Raw genomic sequence first — 24,751 nt, forward strand, 5'->3', positions numbered from 1 at the left:
TTTGGGTCATTGTCATGCTGGAATACCCATCCACGACCCATTTTCAATGCCCTGGCTGAGGGAAGCAGGTTCTCACCAAAGATTTGACGGTACATGGCCCCATCCATCGTCCCTTTGATGCGGTGAAGTTGTCCTGTCCCCTTAGCAGAAAAACACCCCCAAAGCATAATGTTTCCACCTCCATGTTTGACGGTGGGGATGGTATTCTTGGGGTCATAGGCAGCATTCGTTCTCCTCCAAACACGGCGAGATGAGTTGATGCCAAAGAGCTCCATTTTGGTCTGATCTGACCACAACACTTTCACCCAGTTGTCCTCTGAATCATTCAGATGTTCATTGGCGAACTTCAGACGGGCATGTATATACTTTCTTGAGCAGGGGGACATTGCGGGCGCTGCAGGATTTCAGTCCTTCATGGCGTAGTGTGTTACCAATTGTTTTCTTAGTGACTATGGTCCCAGCTGCCTTGAGATCATTGACAAGATCCTCCTGTGTAGTTCTGGGATGATTCCTCACCATTCTCATGATCATTGTAACTCCACGAGGTGAGATCTTGCATGGAGCCCCAGGCCGAGGGAGATTGACAGTTCTTTTGTGTTTCTTCCATTTGCGAATAATCGCACCAACTGTTGTCACCTTCTCACCAAGCTGTTTGGCGATGGTCTTGTAGCCCATTCCAGCCCTGTTTAGGTCTACAATCTTGTCCCATTACATCCTTGGAGAGCTCTTTGGTCTTGGTCATGGTGGAGAGTTTGGAATCTGATTGATTGATTGCTTCTGTGGACAGGTGTATTTTATACAGGTAACAAGCTGAGATTAGGAGCACTCCCTTTAACTTTTTAAGGTATAGGGGGCAGTATTTTCATTTTTCGGATGAAAAGCGTGCCCAGAGTAAACTGCCTAATACTCGGGCCCAGTGTCAAATATTTGCATATTATTAGTAGATTTGGATAGAAAACACTCTGAAGTTTCTAAAACTGTTTGAATGATGTCTGTGAGTATAACAGAACTCATATGGCAGGCAAAAACCTGAGAAAAATCCAACCAGGAAGTGGGAAATCTGAGAATTGTAGTTCTTCTTTTGAATCCCTATCAAAACTACAGTGTCTGTGGGGTCACGTTGCACTTCCTAAGGCTTCCATTGGCTGTCAACAGCCTTTAGAAACGTGTTTCATCCTTCTCCTGTTACTGGGCAGAAAATAGGAGCTCAGTCAATGAGTGGACTGCCTGGGAGCAGTGAGTTGTTTACTGCACGGGCACATTTGGTGCGCCGCTCCTTTTTCCGCTGTAATGAATACACTATTGTCCGGTTGGAATATTATCAATGTTTTATGTTAAAAAGACCCTAAGGATTGATTGTGATCAACGTTTGACATGTTTCTACGAACGGTAATGGAACTATTTGACTTTTCATGTCTGGATTTACGCTCGTGCGTTATGCCTTTGGTTAGTGATCTGAACGCACAAACAAACAGAGGTATTTGGACATAAAGATGGAGTATTTCGAACAAAAATAACATTTCTTGTGGAAGTAGGAGTCCTGGGAGTGCATTCTGATGAAGATCAGCAAAGGTAAGAGAATATTTATAATACTAATTCTGAATTTAGTTGACCCCAGAACTTGGCGGGTATCTGTATAGCTTGCTTTGATGGCTGAGCTATGTACTCAGAATATTGAAAAATGCGCTTTCTCCGTAAAGCTATTTTAAAATCTGACACAGCGGTTGCATTAAGGAGAAGTATATCTATAATTCTTTCAATAACTGTTGTAAATTTGATCAACGTTTATGATGAATATTTTTGTAATTGATGTGCTCATTCACCGAGCGTTTTGGTGGGAAAACATTTTCTGAACATCACGCGCCAATGTAAAATGGGGTTTTTGGATATAAATATGAACTTTATCGAGCAAAACATACATGTATTGTGTAACATGAAGTCCTATGAGTGCCATCTGATGAAGATCAAAGGTTAGTAAATATTTTAGCTGTATTTTTGGTTTTTGTGATGCATGTCCTTGCTTGGAAAATGGCTGTGTGGTTTTTCTTGTGAAGTTTATGTCCTAACATAATCTACTTTTATGCTTTCGCCGTAAAGCCTATTTGAAATCGAACAATGTGGTTAGATTAACGAGAAGTTTATCTTTAAAATGGTGTAAAATAATTGGTTGTTTGAGAAAATGAAATTATGAGATTTTTGCTGTTTTGTATTTCGCGCCATGTTATTTCACTGGCTGTTGAATAGCTAGCGTCCCACGTAGCCCATAGAAGTTAAGAGTGTGCTCCTTATCTCAGCTCCTTACCTGTATAAAAGACAGCTGGGAGTCAGAAATCTTTCTGATTGACAGGGGGTCCTTGGAGAGCTCTTTGGTCTTGGCCATGGTGGAGAGTTTGGAATCGGATTGATTGATTGATTGCTTCTGTGGACAGGTGTATTTTGTACAGGTGACAAACTGAGATTAGGAGCACTCCCTTTAGGAGTGTGCTCCTAATCTCAGCTCGTTACCTGTATAAAAGACACCTGGGAGTCAGAAATCTTTCTGATTGAGAGGGGGTCAAATACTTATTTCCCTCATTAAAATGCAAATCAATTTATGCAATTTTTGACATGCGTTTTTCGGGATTTATTGTTGTTGTTATTCTGTCTCTCACTCTTCAAATCAACCTACCATTAAAATTATAGACTGATCATTTCTTTGTCAGTGGGCAAATGTACAAAATCAGCAGGGGATCAAATACTTTTTTCCCTCACTGTATAGGACAAAACACACACCACGACAAGAGAGACAACACTACATAAAGAGATACCTAATTCAACAACATAGCAAGGCAGCAACACATGACAACACAGCATGGTAGCAACACAACATAACAACAACATGGTAGCAACACAACATTATAGCAACACAAAACATGGTATAAACATTAATGGGCACAGACAAAAGCACAAACAAGGGCTAGGAGGTAGAGACAACAACACATCTCACAAAACAGCCACAACTGTCAGTAAGAGTGTCCATGTGTTGTCTTTAAATGAAGAGTAGTGTTGTCTTTAAATGAAGAGTTAAAACTGTCCAGTTTGAGTGTTTGTTGCAGCTCGTTCCAGTCGCTAGCTGCAACGAACTGAAAGAGGAATGACCCAGGGATGTGTGTGCTTTGGGGACCTTTAACAGAATGTGACTAGCAGAACGGGTGTTGTAGGTGGAGGATGAGGGCTGCAGTAGGTATCTCAGATAGGGGGAGTGAGGCCTAAGAGGGTTTTATAAACAAGCATCAACCAGTGGGTCTTGCGGCGGGTACACAGAGATGACCAGTTTACAGAGGAGTATAGAGTGCAGTGTGTCCTATAAGGAGCATTGGCAGCAATCTGATGGCCGAATGGTAAAGAACATCTAGCAGCTCGAGAGCACCCTTACCTGCCAATCTATAAATTACATCTCCGTAATCTAGCATGGGTAGGATGGTCATCTGAATCAGGGTTAGTTTGGCAGCTTGGGTGAAAGAGGAGCGATTACAAAAGAGGAAAAAAAGTCTAGATTTAACTTTAGCCTGCAGCTTTGATACAGTTGAAGTTGGAAGTTTACATACACCTTTGCCAAATACATTTAAACTCAGTATTTCACATTTCCTGACATTTGGTCCGAGTAAAAATGCCCTGTCTTAGGCCAGGTAGGATCACCACTCTTTTTTAAGAATGTGAAATGTCAGAATAAAAGTTGAGAGAATTATTTATTTCAGCCTTAATTTTTTTCATCACATTCCCAGCGGGTCAGAAGTTTACATACACTCAATTAGTATTTGGTAGCATTGCCTTTAAATTGTTTAACTTGGGTCAAACGTTTTGGGTAGCCTTCCACAAGCTTCCCACAATAAGTTGGGTGAATTTTGGCCCATTACTCCTGACAGCTGGTGTAACGGAGCCAGGTTTGTAGGACTCCTTGCTCGCACACACTTTTTCAGTTCTGCCCACACATTTTCTAGAGGATTGAGGTCAGGGCTTTGTGATGGCCACTCCAATACCTTGACTTCATTGTCCTTAAGCCATTTTGCCACAACTTTGGATGTATGCTTGGGGTCATTGTCCATTTGGAAGACAACAAATCGTTGATGCACTTCACTGTTTCCTCTGCGTTCATTTAAGTATGGCGCTGCGCCATGGCAGAAATATTGCCGCCACACCAAAATAAATGTTCTACCAAACATAGTTTCAATAAAGTTCTGTAAAGCACATATCTGTCTGGGTTCAACACAGTTCTGAAGGTTATATAGCTCTGTGAGCTGCGGCAGCCAGTCTGCAATTTAAGAAGCACAGCGCGCCAGTGACCAGCGCTCAATACAGACACTCTGCAGCACGAAACACAATTCACTTGAATCACTTCAGAATGTACCTGTGTGAGAAACTGCAAGAAAGGTACGTTAACTTGTTTGTTTGACTAACATTAGCTAGTTAACTAGTTAGCTACATAAGCTAGCTATAACTTATAAACTCTGCTAATATGATTTAGATCTATAATATTTCTGCCACAATTGTAACGGCAATTAGCTAAATAATATCCACAAGTATTTTGATGACAAAACTAAAGTTACTAGTCTAGCAAGTTAGCTCGTTTGTTTGGAACTGTATCAAGAGCAAGTAAGATAGCTATATTTATCTGTCATCGATTAGATGTTTTTTTCTCAGATGAGTTTACTGTATTATTTCCAGCAGCGAAAGAGAAAGGGGGAGCAGGGACAAAATTGTCAGGTAACGTTAACTTAGCTAGCTAACGTCAAATCAGCATGAATTAAATTAAACTTTCTTTAGTTAGCTCTTTAAAACCTCTTGAGCGTCTCATCCCGTTAGCGGGATCATTTTCCAGCGAAAACTCCTAGCGACATTAGCATAACGAAATTCAATATTATTTTTTTTTCAAATATAGGAATGTCTCATATCGTTTTATAGATACACCTCTCTTGAATCAACCCTCGTTGTCCGATTTCAAAAAGGTTTTACAGGAAAAGCACAATATTAGATTATGTTAGAGGAGTACATGGTAAAAGTAGCATCATATGAATTTTCCGACCAAGCACATGCATCACATATAACCAAAAAACAGCTAAATGCAGCACTAACCTTTTACAAACTTCATCAGATGACACACCTAGGACATCATGTTACACACAGCATGCAATCTTTTGTTCAATAAAGGTCATATTTCTATATAAAAACTGCATTTTACATCGGCACCTGACGTTGACTAACTATTTTCCCATAAAATGCGTCCCGGGAAACAGTGCTACAATTTTATAAATTACTATTCGAAAACGATTTTTTTTGTATTGTATTTCTTTATATTGTCAATCTAAGATTTATAGATGAATATCTCTTGAAAACACCCGTCATAACAGATTTTAAATTAACTTTACAGGGTAATCACACTTTGAGATAAAAGGGGATGCGATACTCAGAAAATGAGCTAGAAAGCCTAGCTCGTCGCCATCTTGGAACAATCGCACATCACATCTGATCTTGTATAATATTGCCAATAATCCCTCACCTTTAGTTGTCTTCATCAGAAAGCACTTCCAGGTCCACGACAAATGTATTTTCGGTCGAAAAAGTCCATCCTTTATGTTCCATTAGCTTGCTGTTGTTAGCGCGTCCGAAGGCTGTAACCAAAGGTTGATACGGGCGCGGGACTTGGCTAACGAAAAATGACTATTTTCCCTCCTTTAGGTTCGTTCAAACATGTCAAACGTTGTATAACATTAATCTTCAGGGCCTGTTTCAACAAGAGAGCCAATAAGATTCGAGTGGGACGATTTCATTGTGTTTCAAAACGTTTCCAAAGGTGGGGGCAGACACGGCCGCCGACGTCACAATGCTGATGGCCCTCCTACTGTGACCAATTGCCACATCGTCTCCTACACTGAGTTTCGACAGCAGAAGCCTCAAAACACTTTGTAAAGACTGGGGACATCTAGTGGAAGCACTGGAAAGTGCTCAATTATCATTTTTTCACGTTGTGAATTACAGGGAAGGCTGTGAAGTCGAGTCCACAATTCAGAATCCCACTTCCTGGTTCAATCGGTCTCGGGGTTTTGACTGCCATACGAGTTCTGTTATACTCACAGACACCATTCAAACAGTTTTAGAAACTTTAGGGTGTTTTCTATCCATATAAAATAAGTATATGCATGTCCTAGCTTCTGAGTTTGATTAGTAGGCCGTTGAAAATGGGAACAAATTTTTTCCAAAATGCGCTGTGGTAGGATACACGCAAGAGGTTAAAAGTTTAAGCTATAATTTTTATAACAAGTGTATGGCTTACTTTACAAGACAGAGAAGAGGCAGAATCCCGGGAGTGAGGTAGGGATGCATGAGGGACAGAGTGGAGGAGAGAACAGAAGAGAACCAGGAGGGGAGATGGAAGGAGAGAGGAGAGCAGAGTGGAACAGAGGAAAGGAGAGAGCCAGGAGGGGAGATGGAAGGAGAAAAGAAGAGAGGAGAGCTGACTTACCCAAGGATGTCAGAGTACAAAAAACAGTTAACCACCTAACTGAGGAACTCAATTCAACATTGCTTAATACCCTAGATGCAGTCGCACCCTTAAAAACCAAAAACATTTGTCATAAGAAACTTGCCCCCTGGTATACAGAAAAAACCCAAGCCCTGAAGCAAGCTTCCAGAAAATTGGAACAGAAATGGCGTTACACCAAACTGGAAGTCTTCCGACTAGCTTGGAAAGACAGAACTGTGCAGTATCAAAGAGCCCTCACTGCTGCTCGATCATCCTATTTTTCCAACTTAATTGAGGAAAATAAGAACAATCCAAAATGTATTTTTGATACTGTCGCAAAGCTAACTAAAAAGCAGCAATCCCCAAGAGAGGATAGCTTTCACTTCAGCAGTGATAAATTCATGAACTTCTTTGATGAAAAGATCATGATCATTAGAAAGAAAATCACGGACTCCTCTATAAATCTGTGTATTTCTCCAAAGCTCAGTTGTCCTGAGTCTGCACAACACTGCCAAGGCCTAAGATCAAGGTAGAAACTCACATTTTTTAATACTATATCTCTTGACACATTGATTAAAATAGTCAAGGCATCTAAACCTTCAAGCTGCATACTGGACCCTATTCCAACTAAACTACTGAAAGAGCTGCTTCCTGCGCTTGGCCCTCCTATGATGAACATAATAAACGGCTCCCTATCCACCGGATGTGTACCAAACTCACTAAAAGTGGCAGTAATAAAGCATTTCTTGAAAAAGCCAAACCTGGACCAAGGAAATATAAAAAACTATCAGCCTATATCGAATCTCCCATTCCTCTCAAACATTTCAGAAAAAGCTGTTGCACAGCAACTCACCGCCTTCCTGGAGACAAACAATGTATACGAAACACTTCAGTCTGGTTTTAGACCCCATCATAGCACTGAGACTGCACTTGTGAAGGTGGTAAATGACCTTTTAATGGCGTCAGACCAAGGCTCTACATATGTCCTTGTACTACTAGACCTTAGTGCTGCTTTTGATACCATCGATCACCACATTCTTTTTGAGAGATTGGAAACCCAAATTGGTCTACATGGACAAGGTCTGGCCTGCTTTAGATCTTATCTGTTGGAAAGATATCAGTTTGTCTCTGTAGATGGTTTGTCCTCTGACAAATCAACTGTACATTTTGGTGTTCCTCAAGGCTCTGTTGTAGGACCACTATTGTTTTCACTATATATTTTACCTCTTGGTGATTTCATTCGGAAACATAATGTTAACTCTCACTGCTATGGGGATGACACAGAGCTGTACATTTCAATGAAACATGGTGAAGCCACAAAATTGCCCTCGTTGGAAGCCTGTGTTTCAGACATAAGGAAGAGGATGGCGGCAAATGTTCTACTTTTAAACTCGGACAAAACAGAGATGCTTGTTCTAGGTCCCAAGAAACAAAGAGATCTTCTGTTGAATCTGACAATTAATCTTGATGGTTGTACAGTCGTCTCAAATAAAACTGTGTAGGACCTCTGCGTTACTCTGGACCCTGATCTCTCTTTTGACTAGTATATCAAGACCGTTTCAAGGACAGCTTTTTTCCATCTACAACCTTGCAAAAGAAAAATGTATCCATGCATGTCACTTCTAGGTTAGATTACTGCAATGCTCTACTTTCCCGCTACCCGGATAAAGCACTAAATACATTTCAATTAGTGCGAAACACGGCTGCTAGAATCCTGACTAGAAGCAAAAAATAAATGCATATTACTCCAGTCCTAGCCTGGTTTCATGTTAAGGCGAGGGCTGATTACAAGGTTTTACTGCTAATCTACAAAGCATTACATGGCCTTGCTCCTACCTATCTTTCCGATTTGGTCCTGCCGTACATACCTACGGTCACAAGACGCAGGCATCCTTACTGTCCCTAGAATTTCTAAGCAAACACCTGGAGGCAGGGCTTTCTCCTATAGAGCTCCATTTTTATGGAATGGTCTGCCTATCCATGTGAGAGACGCAGACTCTGTCTCGACCTTTAAGTCTTTATTGAAGACTCATCTCTTAAGTAGGTCCTATGATTGAGTGTAGTCTGGCCCAAGAGTGTGAAGGTGAACGGAAAGGCACTGGAGCAACGAACCACCCTTGCTGTCTCTGCCTGGCCGGTTCCCCTCTCTCCACTGGGATTCTCTGCCTCAAACCCTATTACAGGGGCTGAGTCACTGGCTTACTGGTGCTCTTCCGTGCCGTCCCTAGGAGGGGTGCGTCACTTGAGTGGGTTGAGTCACTGACGTGATCTTCCTGTCCGGGTTAGCGCCCCCCTAGGGTTCATGCCGAGGTGGAGATCTTCGTGGGCTATACTCGGCCTTGTTTCAGGATAGTAAGTTGGTGGTTGAAGGTATCCCTCTAGTGGTGTGAGGGTTGTGCCTTGGCAAAGTGGGTGGGGTTATATCCTGCCTGTTTGGCCCCGTCCAGGGGTATTGTCGGACACGGTGTCTCCCGACCCCTCCTGTCTCATTCTCCAGTATTTATGCTGCAATAGTTTATGTGTCGGGGGCTAGGGTCAGTCTGTTACATCTGGAGTATTTCTCCTGTTTTATCCGGTGTCCTGTGTGAATTTAAGTATGCTCTCTCTAATTCTCTCTCTCTCTCTTTCTCTTGGAGGACCTGAGCCCTAGGACCATGCCTCAGGACTACCTGGTCTGATGACTCCTTGCTGTCCCCATTCCACTTTGTCGTGCTGCTGCTCCAATTTCAACTGTTCAGCCTGCGGCTATGGAACCCTGACCTGTTCACTGTACGTGCTACCTTGTCCCAGACCTGCTGTTTTCAACTCTCTAGAGACAACAGGTGCAGTAGAGATACTCTGTTGCACACTCTACAACCACTGTGATTATTATTATCTGACCCTGCTGGTCATCTATGAACATTTGAACGTCTTGGACATGTTCTGTTATAATCTCCACCCGGCACAGCCAGATTAGCCACCCTTCATAAGTTCCTCTCTAGGTTTCTTCCTAGGTTCCGGCCTTTCTCGGGAGTTTTTCCTAGCCACCCTGCTTCTCCACCTGCATTGCTTGCCGTTTGGGGTTTTAGGCTGGGTTTCTGTACAGCACTTTGTGACATCAAATACATTTGATTGAAATTTGATTGAGAGAAGGAGAAAAAAGAGTAGTGTCACGCCCTGACCATAGAGAGCCCTCGGGGTTCTCTATGGTGTTTTAGGTCGGGGCGTGACTAGGGAGATTTCTAGTTAGTTTATTTCTATGTTGGTGTATGTGTATGGTTCCCAGTTAGAGGCAGCTGATAATCGTTACCTCTAATTGGGGATCATACTTAGTGTGTTCTATTTCCCACCTGCGATGTGGGATATTGTTTTGTGTGAGTGCCTTTGCGCGCTACGTTTTGCAGAATCGTTATTGTTTTTTTAGGTTTCATGAGCAATAAAATGTGAAACTCTACTCACGCTGCACCTTGGTCCAGTTATTTAAACGACGGTCGTGACAAGTAGATGAGAGGAGGAGAGAGGACTAAGGCCAAGTGCGCACCTCCGCCAATCCGGATGGGACCCAAAGTGGCTTGAAATTGACAGACTGAAGCCGTGGCTATATAATACGCTATATGGTTAGTCACATTTCCTTTAATTGGGCTAAGGGCTAAAAATGTTTGTGCATATTTAGTCTGTACTAGTCTACGGCATTATGTGAAGTGTTGTAATGCTTGCTATCTATAATAGGTATTGCCCCTGCCATCAGTAATTCCACTAAACTACACTCTACATCCCATCTAGGAACCTTCTGCCGCCTGTGCCGTCATCATAGGCAGGCTGCTAAGAGGGGTGTGTCAAAGCGCCCTTTTATTGAAATGGGGGCCCAGATTCATCGGCTGTACTATATTAAACAGTACCCAGGGACAGAGAACCACTTGGAAAGTGTGAGGGCTCCTGCAATGCTGACAAAAGGAAAATATTGTTCCATTGGATCCTTCCATTTCTCATGTCTCCTAATGTAAAAGATGTCTCAGCTGGTGCACTAACCGTGGCTCAATAATAACGCATTATGCTTGTTGCTGTTCACAGGCTCCTCAGTCATGCTTGCATTCCAGCCAACCACATTGCTTGAGCACGAGGCTGTCATTGGGGGTTTAAAATGTCTGTACCATCTAACAAAGCAGGAGCAGGCCCATCACACAAACTTCCCAGAACTGCTGGATCTTGCTGAATTGCTGGGTTATGACTATTTCACAAAGCTCAAAGTGAATGTGGGCTCTAAAATTGTTTTGTTTTTTTCGTATTTTTGTTCATATTTTCTTCACTTGAATTTAAATGTCACCTGACTTATTTCACATTATTCTCATTTACTTGAAGATTGGCAATAACACAAACTACAGGTCACACATAATAGTGGACGAAATGTTGAAGATTCTGGCTCAAGTTGTGGAGGAGCCTATCCTTCATGCCATCCAGACATCTGTAGCCATTGGTCTGGAGGCTGATGCAACTACAGATGTGGCAACTAATAAGCAGCTGGATTTATATGTCAGGTATTATTTCAATAAGAATTACAAAATCATTTTTTACAGTGATATTCTACAGTCATCCATGAGTAATGTTTTCCAGATACATGGACCAAGAGGAACACCTTTACAACCAGTTCCTGGACCTGGGTTCAGTCCCTGATGGCAAGGCAGACACCATTGTTGCCGCCATCAAGGAGGTGCTGCACATCAAAAAGATACCAACAGAGAGATTGTGCACTGATGGGGCTGCAGTGATGACTGTTAATTTTAGCTGTATATCTGGTTTTGTGATGGCTATCCGTGCTTGGAAAATTGCTATTTTTTTTTGCTAAGGTGCTATCCTAACATAATCTAATGTTTTGCTTTCACCGTAATGCCTTTTTAAAATCGGACAATGTGATTGGATTAACGAGTAGAGTATCTTTAAAATACTGTATAATACTTGAATTTTTTTATTATTTTTTTTCGCGCCGTGCTATCTCACTAGCTGCTGTCCAACCAATCCCGTTAACGGGATTTTATCTTGAAGGGGTCCTCTAGAGGTTTAACTGCATTTAATGATATACCATTTTCTACCAGTCTCTACTTTTCTCCAATGTAAAACACAATTTTGAATTTTGCTACATAAGACGGAATCGAGGTGGTGAGTCACATTTATACCATGGTATAGATCTGAATCATAGTTATAGCTTTGAAGTAGAGGTCGACCGATTAATCGGAATGGCCGATTAATTAGGGCCGATTTTACGTTTTCATAACAATCGGAAATCGGTATATTTTTTTGGGCCTTTATTTAACTAGGCAAGTCAGTTAAGAACACATTCTCATTTTCAATGATGGCCTAGGAACGGTGGGTTAACTGCCTTGTTCAGGGGCAGAATGACAGATTTTTACCTTGTCAGCTCAGGGATTCAATCTTACGGTTAACTAGTCCAACGCTCTAACCACCTGCTTTACATTGCACTCCACGAGGTTACACAAATGCAGTAAGAAGCTAAGGTAAGTTGCTAGCTAGCATTAAACTTATCTTATAAAAAACAATCAATCATAATCACTAGTTAACTACACATGGTTGATGATATTACTAGTTTATCTAGCCTGTCCTGCGTTGCATATAATCGCTTAGGTACACGTTGCTCCAACCATAAACATCAATGCCTTTCTTAAAATCAATACACAAGTATATATTTTTAAACCTGCAATTTAGTTAATATTGCCTGCATGAATTTCTTTTAACTAGGGAAAATGTGTCACAGCCAAACGGGGATGATTTAACAAAAGCACATTTGCGAAAAAAGCACAATCGTTGCACGACTGTACCTAACCATAAACATCAATGCCTTTCTTAAAATCAATGCACATAAGTATATATTTTTAAACCTGCATATTTAGCTAAATGAAATCCAGGTTAGCAGGCAATATTAACCAGGTGAAATTGTGTAATTTTGCGTTCATTGCACGCAGTCAGGGTATATGCAACACTTTGGGTAATTTGTCAGAATTTTACGTAATTATGACATAACACTGAAGGTTGTGCAATGTAACAGGAATAACGTTTTGTTTTCGAGATGATAGTTTCCGGATTCGACCATATTAATGACCTAAGGCTTGTATTTCTGTGTGTTTATTATATTATAATTAAGTCTATGATTTGATAGAGCAGTCTGACTGAGCGGTGGTAGGCACCAGCATGCTCGTAAGCATTCATTCAAAATAGCACTTTCGTGCGTTTTGCCAGCAGCTCTTCGCAATACTTCAAGCATTGCGCTGTTTATGACTTCAAGCCTATCAACTCCCAAGATTAGGCTGGTGTAACCCATGTGAAATGGCTAGCTAGTTAGCCGGGTGCGCGCTAATAGCGTTTCAAACATCACTCGCTCTGAGACTTGGAGTAGTTTTTTCCCTTCCTCTACATGGGTAACGCTGCTTCGAGGGTGGCTGTTGTCGATGTGTTCCTGGTTTGAGCCCAGGTAGGAGCGAGGAGAGGGACGGAAGCTATACTGTTACACTGGCAATACTAAAGTGCCTATAAGAACATCCAATAGTCAAAGGTATATGAAATACAAATGGTATAGAGAGAAATAGTCCTATAATTCATATAATAACTACAACCTAAAACTTCTTACCTGGGAATATTGAAGACTCATGCTAAAAGGAACCACCAGCTTTCATATGTTCTCATGTTCTGAGCAAGGAACTTAAACGTTAGCTTTTTTACATGGCACATATTGCACTTTTACTTTCTTCTCCAACACTTTGTTTTTGCATTATTTAAATCAAATTGAACATGTTTCATTATTTATTTGAGGCTAAATTGATTTTATTGATGTATTATATTAAGTTAAAATAAGTGTTCATTAAGTATTGTTGTAATTGTCATTATTACAAATAAATAAATAAAATAAAAATCAGCCCATTAATCGGTAGTGGCCTTTTTTTGGCCCTCCAATAATCGGTACCGGCGTTGAAAAATCATAATCGGTCGACCTCTACTTTGAAGTATGATAGTACTGCCAAACACCTAAATAATATCATGGTATTTCCTCATACCATGGTATAGATTTGGATTATGGAAATACCATGGTTTTGACATGCATTATACATTGTACTGTGGTAATGCACAATTATGATATATGGCACCAAAAATGATATGGTACCATCTTTATTAATTGTGTGTTACCATGATACAATGGCAGTATAATGCATTAAATAAATAAACCCATCAAGGTCAAAAGAGGTTGGTTGGTATTATATTCATGCTTTTTTATACCATTATGAGCAAGTACAACAAAAGGCACTAGTTTGTAACAAAGAAAAAGGGAAATAGTTGCTGTCAAAAAGGGGCACACGTTTCTGTATTAATAGTAAAAGAAAAAGTGCTCATGTTTGGTTTCCCTGTTGCCAACCAGAAATATAAGAGAGTGTGAGATATATGGTAGCCTTTGGCAATTATTTATTTGTGTTTGTTTCGACCCGCAGAGGGAGCCACTCGCTCTAGTGGTTGCTTCACGTGCTCTCACTCTACGTTGGCTCTTATACAAGCCTGCCTAGCCAGTTGAATGAGAGAGCCAACTGAAAACTCAAGAGAGAAGCACCAAATAATAAATATATTTTTTAAACCTTATCTTCACAGTGAGCGAATAATAAAGCATATGATATGAAACATCAAGTTAAGCAGAGTGTAATTTCATATTACATTTTGATAGCATAGTAGCTAACGTTAGCTCCAGTAAAGCTAGCCTGTCGTAGTCATGGTGACAGAGGACTCCAACTAATATTTTTTTATTTCACCTTTATTTAACTAGGTAGGCCAGTTGAGAACAAGTTCTCATTTACAACTGTGACCTGGCCAAGATAAAGCTAAGCAGTGTGACACAAACACAGTTACACATGGGATAAACAAATGTACAATCAATAACACAATAGAATAATCTATACACAGTGTGAGCAAGTGTAGTGAGATTAGGGAGGTAAGGCAATGAATAGGCCATAGTGGCAAAATAATTACAATTTAGCATTAACACTGCAGTCATAGATGTGCAAGTAGAGATCCTGGTGTGCAAAGGAGCAAAAAAAATAATAATATGGGGATGAGGTAGTTGGGTGTGCTATTTACAGATTGGCTGTGTACAGGTATAGTGATCGGTAAGCTGCTCTGACAGCTGATGCTTAAAGTTAGTGAGGAAGATATAGATCTCCAGCTTCAGTGACTTTTTGCAATTCGTTCCAGTCATTGGCAGCAGAGAACTGGAAGGAAAGGCGGCCAAAGGAGGAGTTGGCTTTGGGGATGACCAGTAAAACATACCTGCTGGAGCATGTGCTACGGGTGGGTGTTGCTATGGTGGCCAGTGAGCTGAGATAAGGTGGGGCTTTACCTAGCAAACACTGATAGATGACCTGGAGCCAGTGGGTTTGGCGACGATTATGAAGCGAGGGCTAGCCAATGAGAGCATACAGGTCGCAGTGGTGGGTAGTATATGGGGCTTTGGTGACAAAAACGGATGGCACTGTGATAGACTACATCCAATTTAGAGTAGAGTACTGGAGGCAATTTTGTAAATTACATCGCCGAAGTCAAGGATTGATAGAGATAGTCAGTTTTACGAGGGTATGTTTAGCAGCATAAGTGAAGGAGGCTTTGTTGCAAAATAGGAAGCTGATTCTAGATTTCATTTTGGATTGGAGATGCTTAATATGAGTCTGGAAGGAGAGTTTACAGTTTAACCAGACACCTAGGTATTTGTAGTTGTCCACATATTCTAGGTCAGAACCGTCCAGAGTAGTGATGCTAGACGGGCGATCGGGTGCGGGCAGCGATCGGTTGAAGAGCATGCATTTAGTTTTACTTGCGTTTAAGAGCAGTTGGAGGCCACGGAAGTAGTGTTGTATGGCATTGAAGCTCGTTTGGAGGTTTGTTAGCACAGTGTCCAAGGAAGGGCCAGAAGTACACAGAATGGTGTCATCTGCGTAGAGGTGGATCAGAGACTCACCAGCAGTAAGAGCGACATCATTGATATATACAGAGAAAAGAGTCGGCCTGAGAATTGAACACTGTGGTACCCCCATAGAGATTGCCAGAGGTCCGGACAACAGGCCCTCCGATTTGACACACTGAACTCTATCAGAGAAGTAGTTGGTGAACCAGGAGAGGCAGTCATTTGAGAAACCAAGGCTGTTGTGTCTGCCGATAAGAATGCGGTGATTGACAGAGTCGAAAGCCTTGGCCAGGTCGATGAAGACGGCTGCACAGTACTGTCTTTTATCGATAGTGGTTATGATATCGTTTAGGACCTTGAGCGTGGCTGAGGTGCACCCATGACCAGCTCAGAAACGAGATTGCATAGTGGAGAAGGTACGGTGGGATTCGAAAAGGTTGGTGATCTGTTTGTTAACCTGTTATGACTAGGGGGCAGTATTTTCACGGCCGGATAAAAAACGTACCCGATTTAATCTGATTATTACTCCTGCCCAGAAACTAGAATATGCATATAATTATTAGCTTTGGATAGAAAACACTCCAAAGTTTATAAAACTGTTTGAATGGTGTCTGTGAGTATAACAGAACTCATTTGGCAGGCCAAAACCTGAGAAGATTCCAAACAGGAAGTACCCTGTCTGACCATTTCTTGGCCTTCTTGATTATCTCTATCCAATACAGGGGATCTCTGCTGTTACCTGGCACCCTTTGAAAGATAAACATCTTCTTAATCTAACCACGTTTACCGATTTCAAAAAGGTTTTACGGGGAAAGCATAAAGTTAGGTTATGTTAGGAGAGTACATTGACAATAGCTGTGTGTAGTGTATTGTCGATTCAAAGACAGGCGTCACCAAAACCATAAAATCAGCTAAAATTATGCACTAACCTTTTACAATCTCCATCAGATGACACTCCTAGGACATTATGTTAGACAATGCATGCATTTTTAGTTCTATCAAGTTCATATTTATATCTAAAAACAGCGTTTTACTATGGCGTTGATGTTCAGGAAATCGTTTCCCTCCAATACCGGCAGTCAAGTCATGACAACAAAATAATTAATTAATATTAGAAAACATTGGGAAAATATTATATTGTCATTCAAAGAATTATAGATTTACATCTCTTGAACGCAATGGACTTGCCAGATTTAAAATTAACCTTACTGGGAAATCACACTTTGCAATAATCTGAGCACTGCGCCAGAAAAATACGCATTGCGATACAGACTAACCGCCATGTTGGAGAGATCTAAAATCGAAAATACTATGTAAATAATCCATTACCTTTGATTCTCTTCATCAGATGTCACTTCCAAAGAATCCCAGGTCCATAACGAATGTAGTTTTGTTCAAAAAAGCTCATCATTTATGTCGAAAAACCTCCGTGTTGTAGCACATGATCTAAGCCAGCCGGACTTCACTTCACTTCAAGAACGGAAAAAATATATTTTCGTTCGTTCAAACATGTCAAACGTTGTATCGCATAAATCATTAGGGCCTTTTTTAACCAGAACATGAATAAAATTCAAGGCGGACCATTGGGTTCTCTTTTAAAACGTTTCGGAATGAGAGTACCCACCATCAAATCGCGCGCCAGGTGTCTAATGGGCCATCGCCGTTCCAACGCTCTTCTTCAGTCAGATCTCACTGTAGAAGACTCAAAACACTTTGTAAAGGCTGGGGACATCTTGTGGAAGCAATAGGAAGTGCCAAAATATTCCTCCTTCCCTTTGTTTTTCAATGGTATAGGCTTAAAGTCAATTCAACACATCAGGTATCCACTTCCTGTCAGAATCTGTCTCAGGGTTTTGCCTGCCAAATGAGTTCTGTTATACTCACAGACACCATTCAAACAGTTTTTGAAACTTTAGGGTGTTTTCTATCCATATATAATAAGTATATGCATATTGTAGTTACTGGGTAGGATTAGTAACCAGATTAAATCGGGTACATTTTTTTATCCAGCCGTGAAAATACTGCCCCCTATACCCTAACAGGTTAAGATAGTGAGGAAAGCACTTTTAAAGAATAACCAGGTATCCTCTACTGACGGAATGAGGTCAATATCCTTCCAGGAAACCCGGGCCAGGTCAATTAGAAAGGCCTGCTCGCTGAAGTGTTTTAGGGAGCGTTTGACAGTGATGAGGGGTGGTCGTTTGCGGGCGGACCCATTACGGATGCAGGCAATGAGGCAGTGATCGCTGAGATCCTGGTTTAAAACAGCAGAGGTGTATTTAGAGGGCAGGTTGGTCAGGATGATATCTTTGAGGGTGCCCGTGTTTATGGATTTAGGGTTGTACCTGGTAGGTTCATTGATAATTTGTGTTAGATTGAGAGCATCTAGTTCAGATTGTAGGATGGCCGGGTTGTTAAGCATATCCCCGTTTAGGTCACCTAACAGTACAAACTCTGAAGATAAATGGGGGACATTTAATTCACATATGGTGTCCAGGGCACAGCTGGGAGCTGAGGGGGGTCTATAGAAAGCGGCAACAGTGAGAAACTTATTTCTGGAAAGGTGGATTTTTAAAAGTAGAAGCTCGAACTGTTTGGGCACAGACCTGGATAGCATGACAGAACTGAAGACTATCTCTGCAGTAGATTGGCAGTTCTATCTTGGCGGAAATTGTTGTAGTTGGGGATGTAAATTTCCACATTTTTAGTGGCCTTCCTAAGCCAGGATTCAGACACAGCAAGGACATCAGGGTTGGCGGAGTGTGCTAAAGCAGTGAATAAAACAACCTTAGGGAGGAGGCTTCTGATGTTAACATGCATGAAACCAAGGCTTTTTCAGTCACAGAAGTCAACAAATGATAGCACCTGGGGAATAGGAGGTGAACTGGGGGCTACAGGGCCTGGGTTAACGTCTACATCACCAGAGGAACAGAGGAGGATTAGGATAAGGGTACGGCTAAAGGCTATAAGAACTGGTCATCTAGTGCGTTGGGAACAGAGAATAAAAGGAGCAGACTGTACTCACATCCTACCATACCCTGGGGAGGCAGGGTAGCCTAGTGGTTAGAGCGTTGTACTAGTAACCGAACGGTTCTGGGCGTGGTAGGATAGATTCAGGGCATAATGTACAGCCAAGGGTATTTTATTCATTTTTAATTTTTTTGCCTTTATTTAACTAGGCAAGTCAGTTAAGAGCATATTGTTATTTTCAATGACAGCCTAGGAACAATGGGTTAACTGCCTTGTTCAGGGGCAGAACAACAGATTTGTACCATGTCAGCTCGGGGTTCAAACTTGCAACCTTTCGGTTACTAGTACAACGCTCTAACCACTAGGCTACCCTGCCTCCCCAGGGTATGGTAGGATGTGAGTACAGTGGAGGTAAACCTAGGCGTTGAGTGACGATGAGAGAGGTTTCATCTCTGGAGGCACCAGTTAAGCCAGGTGAGGTCTCCACATGTGTGTGGGGTGGGACAAAATAACTATCTAAGGCAAGTTGAGCGGGACTGAGGACTCTACAGTGAAATAAAACAATAAGAACTAGCTAAGACAGCAGTAGACAAGGCATATTGACATTAGAGAGAGGCATAAAGCAATCACAGGTGTTGATCAGGAGAGCTAAGACAACAACGGGTAAATGGCGATGAATGGGCAGAGTGGGTCAGTTAGGTACCTACAGGACCTGAGTTCGAGGCTGGGGCTGACAGGTAAACAAAATGAGGTACCGTGTTATTGAAACAGTCCAGGGGGCATCAGCTGTGAAGCGAGTGATCATAGGGTCAAAAGAGCAGCAATAGGTGAGTCAGGGTGCCGTTCGGTAGTCACTACTACGCTAGGCGAGCAGGGGACACAGCGTTCAGAAAGCTAGTGGGCCGGGATAGCAGATGGTTCTTCGGCGACATCGTAACAGAATAGCCTGTTGAGACCACATCGGGCAATCACGTTGGCAGTCCAGTCGTGATGGATCGGCGGGGCTCCGTGTCGACAATAAAGGGTCCAGGCCAATTGGCAAAAGAGGTATTGTAGCCCTAGAATTAGCTGGTATATGGGCCTAGCTCGAGGCTAGCTCAAGGCTAACTGGTGCTTGCTTTGGGACAGAGGCGTTAGCTAACAGTAGCCACTCGTTTGCAGCTAGCTAGCTGCGATGATGGTGTAATGATCCAGAGCGGCAGGAATCTGGTGATGTGGTAGAGGGAAGCAGTCCGACATGCTCTGGGTTGATATCATGCTGTGCAGACTGGCAGGTATTGCCCGAGCTAAGGGTGGCTGGTGACTGAGAAAAAGGTGAAGACCGCTAGCCGTGGCTAACAAAGACTAGTAGCTAGTTAGCTGGCTAGCTCCTGATGGAGGTTCCAGTTATAAGGAATAAAAATAGCAGATCCATACCACATTGGGTGAGGCGGTTGCAGGAAAGTATATTTAGTTCGTAGATAGAAAGTGAGATTAAGATATATATGGAAAAAATGGCTCTTTACATGGGATAAGACAAATGCAAACACATGTCCGACTGCTACGCCATCTTGGAATGTTCACACAGAAAGGCTAAACAAAGGAAATTTAACTTTTCTATTGAACATACTTATTTCCTTATGAAATATTATAGTTGAAATATTATAGTTTATTTACATTTCGGGTACCTGAGGATTATATAGAAACATAGTTTGACTTGTTTGAACAAAGTTTAGCGGTAGCTTTTTGGATTCATTTGTCTGCATGTTGAATGAGTGGATTACTGAAATCGATGGCGCCAACTAAACAGACTTTTTGGGATATAAAGAAGGATTTTATCTAACAAAACGACCATTCATGTTGTAGCTGGGACCCTTGGGATTGCAAACAGAGGAAGATTTCCAAAAGTAAGTGATTTATGAAGCCTGTGCTGGTTGAAAAATATGTTGATGTGGGGCGCGGTCCTCAAACAATTGCATGGTATGCTTTCGCTGTAAAGCCTATTGTAAATCAAACAATGCAGTTAGATTAACAAGAATTTAAACTTTTAAATTATATAAGATACTTGTATGTTCATAAATGTTTAATATTACGATTATTTATTTGAATTGCCCGCACTCCAATTTCACCGGATGTGTCCAGCTGACGGGACGCCTATCACCTGTCTTGGAATACCTGATGGTGAAATGCCGACCTTTCTACCCCCCGAGAGAGTTCTCAGCTGTTATGATAACTGCTGTATATATTCCACCTCGGGGCAAGAAAAAAAACAAGCTTGCACTTAACGAACTGTACAAGGCAGGAAATAATGCACCCGGTGGCTGATTTTCTGGTTGCCGGTGATTTCAGTTTTGCGTCAATAAGACATGTGCTGCCCAACTTCCATTAACAGGTCTCCTTCGCCACTTTGGGCAATAAAGTCCTAGACTACTGTTACTCAGATCATGACCTAATACATCTGCTTCCTGTCTACAAGCAGAAGCTCAAACAGGAAGTACCTGTGAGGCTCTCCGTAGAGAAATGGTCTTCCGAATCAAAGAATATGGTACAGGACTGCTTGCTAGCGCTGACTGGAATATGTTCCCGGGACTCCGCCAATAGCATCGATGAGCTAACTACCTCTGTCACCGGCTTCATTGGGAAATGCATCACCAACGTTGTCCCCATTGTGAAGGTTTGTAGCTTCCCCAATCAAAAGCCCTAGACAGGGCTATCTGTGGGCTACCGCGCACAAGGCTATCTCAGCCAACCCTGAGGCTGCGGCTCAGAAAAACAAACAAGTCCTGCTACAACCTCTGCAGAACCTTCAAACAAGCAAAAGGACAATATAGGAACAAGGTGGAATCCTATTGCATAGGCTCCAATGCCCGGCACATGTGGCTGGGGCTACACTCCATTACGGATTACAAAGGAAGACCCAGCCATGATCTACCCAATGATGCCTCTCTACCAGTCGAACTCAATGCATTTTATGCAAGCTTCGACAAAAACAACACCGAGCCTTGTATGAGGGCCGCTGCTGACCCAGAGGACTGGCTGATCTTGCTCTCGAAGGCCGACATGAGTAATGTTTTTAATCAGGTCAACACTTGCAAGGCCGGACTGTATTCCAGGGCATGTTTTCAGAGCATGTGCAGAGCATTTTAATGGTCATTTTCAACCTCTCCTTCTCCCAGTCTGTAATCCTCACGTCTCAAGCTGACCACCATCATTCCTGTTCCCAAGAACTCTAAGGCTACCTGCCACAATGACTACATCCCTGTAGCACTCACAACTGTAATCAGGAAGTGCTTTGAAAGGCTGGTTATGGCACACATCAACTCTATCCCAGACACCCTAGATGCATTCCAATTTGCATACCACCCCAACAGATCCATGGATGACGCAATCTCAATTGCACTACACACTGCCCTCTCCCACATAGAAAGGTTTTCCTCTTATGTGAGAATGCTGTTCATTAACTGAACACCTCCCTCTGCAGCTGGATCCTGGACTTCCTGACGGGTCAAATCACTAAGAACTTAAATGGTCCACACACACTTGTGAAAAAGGCGCCACAGTGCCTCTTCCCCCTCAGGAGGTTGATAAGATTTGGCATGGGCCCTCAAATCCTCAAAATGTTTTACAGCTGCACCACTGAGAGCATCTGGACTGGCTGCATCACTGCTTGGTATGGCAACTACACAGCCCTCAATCGCATGACGCTACAAGAGGGCAGTGAGGACAGCTCAGTACATCACAGGGGCCGATTACTCTGCCATCCCCTACACATGAAAGGAAGGCCCAGAAAAGTGTTAAACACTCCAGCCACTCAAGCCATAGACTGTTCTCTACTGGAGCAACAAGTCTGACACCAACAGGTTCCTGAACAGCTTCCCCAAGCCATACGACTGCTAAATAGCTAACACAATGGCTTCACAGACTATCTGCATTGACCCTTTTATTTTTGCACTCCAACACACACACTCTCACTGACACTCCAACACACACACACACACACACACACACACACAACTTTATTTGCTCACACACACATAACACACACATTCATACTGACTCTACATATGCACTCACATACAATCATCATATACACTGCTACTACTCTGTTTATCATTTATCCTGATGCCTAGTCACCTTGTCCCTTTACATATCTACCCCTACCACTCCAGTATCCCTGCAAATGGAATTGGCACTGACCCTGGAACTGGCCCTGTTTGTAGCTTACTTACTTTCTCGTGATCTTCTTATTATCGTGTTCTTATGGGCAATCAACCTGTCTTTACATGTTGTGCTGAAACTTTGAAAGTAAGTTGCAAGCTACTTTTCTAGCAATGTGTTGTAGAACAAGTGTCTTATGAAGCACACTCCAGACACTGGCTCTTGCTACCTTGCCATAACTGATTTGACAGAGAAATATCAGCTAGATAGGCTAGCCAGCTGAAGCATTCCAAGCTATGCTAGCTAGCTGCTGTCAGCTTGGTTAAACACAAGGTCAGCGCAGGCTTCAGCCTACACATAGAACTGTATTAGCAGACAATCTTAAAATGGTGAGTCAGTCAGGAAGGGAGAAGTCCTCAACTTCAAAACTTTGTTTTCTCCATAGAAAAGATAACTTAGCTTACCTCGCTGTACTCACTACCGCCCTTGTTTGTTGTGATTGAATGGGAAAGACACCCAAGAAATATCCACATTAAACCCCACCCCCAAGACAACTCTCGTTTGGCTTCCATCATGGCCGCTAGCATTTCTTAATTATAAAGTGTCAAAACAAGGCCAAATCAGGAAGTTCAGTTGCTCTTTAAAGTTTTGCAATAGGACACATCTTACCTTTGTCGATGTGCATCCTCTTTGCTTCGTGGCTCATGTCGTGGGCTAGGTCTCCTTCTTTAGGCCCAGGCAGAATGCTAGGGGAGAGGCCCAGCAGAGCTTGGTTCATTTGGTTCATAGACAAACCATTCTGATGTATGGCTGGAGAGGAGAGAGAGAATAGTACAGGTGAGGTAGAAGATGTCTTTGTCTGTTCGAGTTCACAAGTCTATGCCCTGTCTTTGGAAATGAACAGCTAGCTAACACATTTTGAACATGTGGACAACTCAAAATAACTGTTCTTCAATCCTGGTCCTAGGGACCCATAGTGTGCAGGGTTTTGTTCCAGCCCAGCACTAATATACCTGACACAACTGATAAAATGAATAATCTAGAACCTGAGTAGTTGATTTAGGTGTGCAACCACTGGGCTGGAACAAAAACCTACACACCCAGGAATGAAGAGCACTACAAAATTCCAACTCTAAAATCTATCGGTTCAGTACAACAACAACAAAATTAGGTTAGCAGAGTCGGTTTGTTTACTTGCGGCACTGAACACGCAGTTAGCCAGTCTGACTCGTTGCATGGGGAGGGAATAGGGGGACGTACGTATCCTGTCTGAGGAGCTCTCTGTGCGGACCGGCGAACTGGAGACACTGCTGCTGCGGTGGGACGATGGGTGGCTGCCGGGCCTCCTGCCGTCCTCTAAGGAAGGGGCGGGGGAGGGACTATCTGGGACACGCTCCTGTCAGCGACAGAGGGACATCATCGACAAATGAGGTCCATGAAAGTAGATGCTGTGTAATCAACTGGCCATTTCCATATTGCTTCCCTCTCCTTCATCGCAGTCAAAAGTTCATTATAAGTTACTTTAAATGCCTAGAGCTGTATGTTTGTTATACACAGTTTGTGTCTATTCTGACACTTTACCTTGATGACTAAGGTGACTATTATGCAGGGCAGGCTCTGTTGCTGTGCCACATCTTCCATGTTGGAATATAACAGTGTTTTCCAATCTTGGTCCTGGGGACCCAAAGAGGTGTACATATATATATTTGCCCTAGCACTAATAAAGTTATGGTTCCCAAGGATCAGGATTGGGAAACACTGTCATATAATGTCTTACTTTATAGTTTAGTATTATTATTATTACAGCTTACTTTGATGACTGAGGTGACCATTCTGCAGGGCAGGCTCTGCTGCTGTGCGGCGGCGGCCATGTTGGCGATGGTGCTGAGGTGGTTCATCTGGCTCATTGCCATGGAAACAGAAGCAGGGGGCAAGCTAACAGGGATCAGGGGGTGGGGCATCATCATGAAGGGCAGTTCCAAACCTACAACAGGGGAGAAAGGTAATAGGTTAATGGAAACCATGATTGGTTGGTTCATCTCGATTGGAGGACGTTGATTGGTAAATTTGACTGAGTCTGGGTTCAGTCAAAACCTGTCTTGGTAATGGTTATGTGGTATCATTTACTATACCTTTTAGAGAAGCATACCCGCTATTTTTAGACTGTTAATATTTTTATTTCACCATAAGAAAAAGTAACTAAGTAACTGCTAAACTTT

At 42.3% G+C, this 24,751-nt stretch overlaps 1 protein-coding gene across 2 annotated transcripts in view; it reads right to left on the reverse strand.

Moving 5' to 3' along the window:
- The window catches only part of dachd (dachshund d), a 348,937-nt gene that overhangs the window by 89,171 nt on the left and 235,015 nt on the right, over positions 1–24,751 (reverse strand). The window contains exons 4-6 of one of the 2 annotated variants that reach the window (XM_029703673.1): positions 24,344–24,516; positions 23,727–23,928; positions 23,202–23,342 (exon numbers count right to left, since the gene is read on the reverse strand). In XM_029703673.1, coding sequence (XP_029559533.1) covers positions 23,202–23,342; positions 23,727–23,928; positions 24,344–24,516 — 516 coding nt within the window. The remainder of the gene's footprint in view (positions 1–23,201; positions 23,343–23,726; positions 23,929–24,343; positions 24,517–24,751) is intronic. The other variant, XM_029703674.1, reaches the window with a different exon arrangement.

The sequence above is a fragment of the Salmo trutta genome, chromosome 20, assembly GCF_901001165.1.
Source record: "Salmo trutta chromosome 20, fSalTru1.1, whole genome shotgun sequence".
Lineage (NCBI taxonomy): Eukaryota > Metazoa > Chordata > Actinopteri > Salmoniformes > Salmonidae > Salmo > Salmo trutta.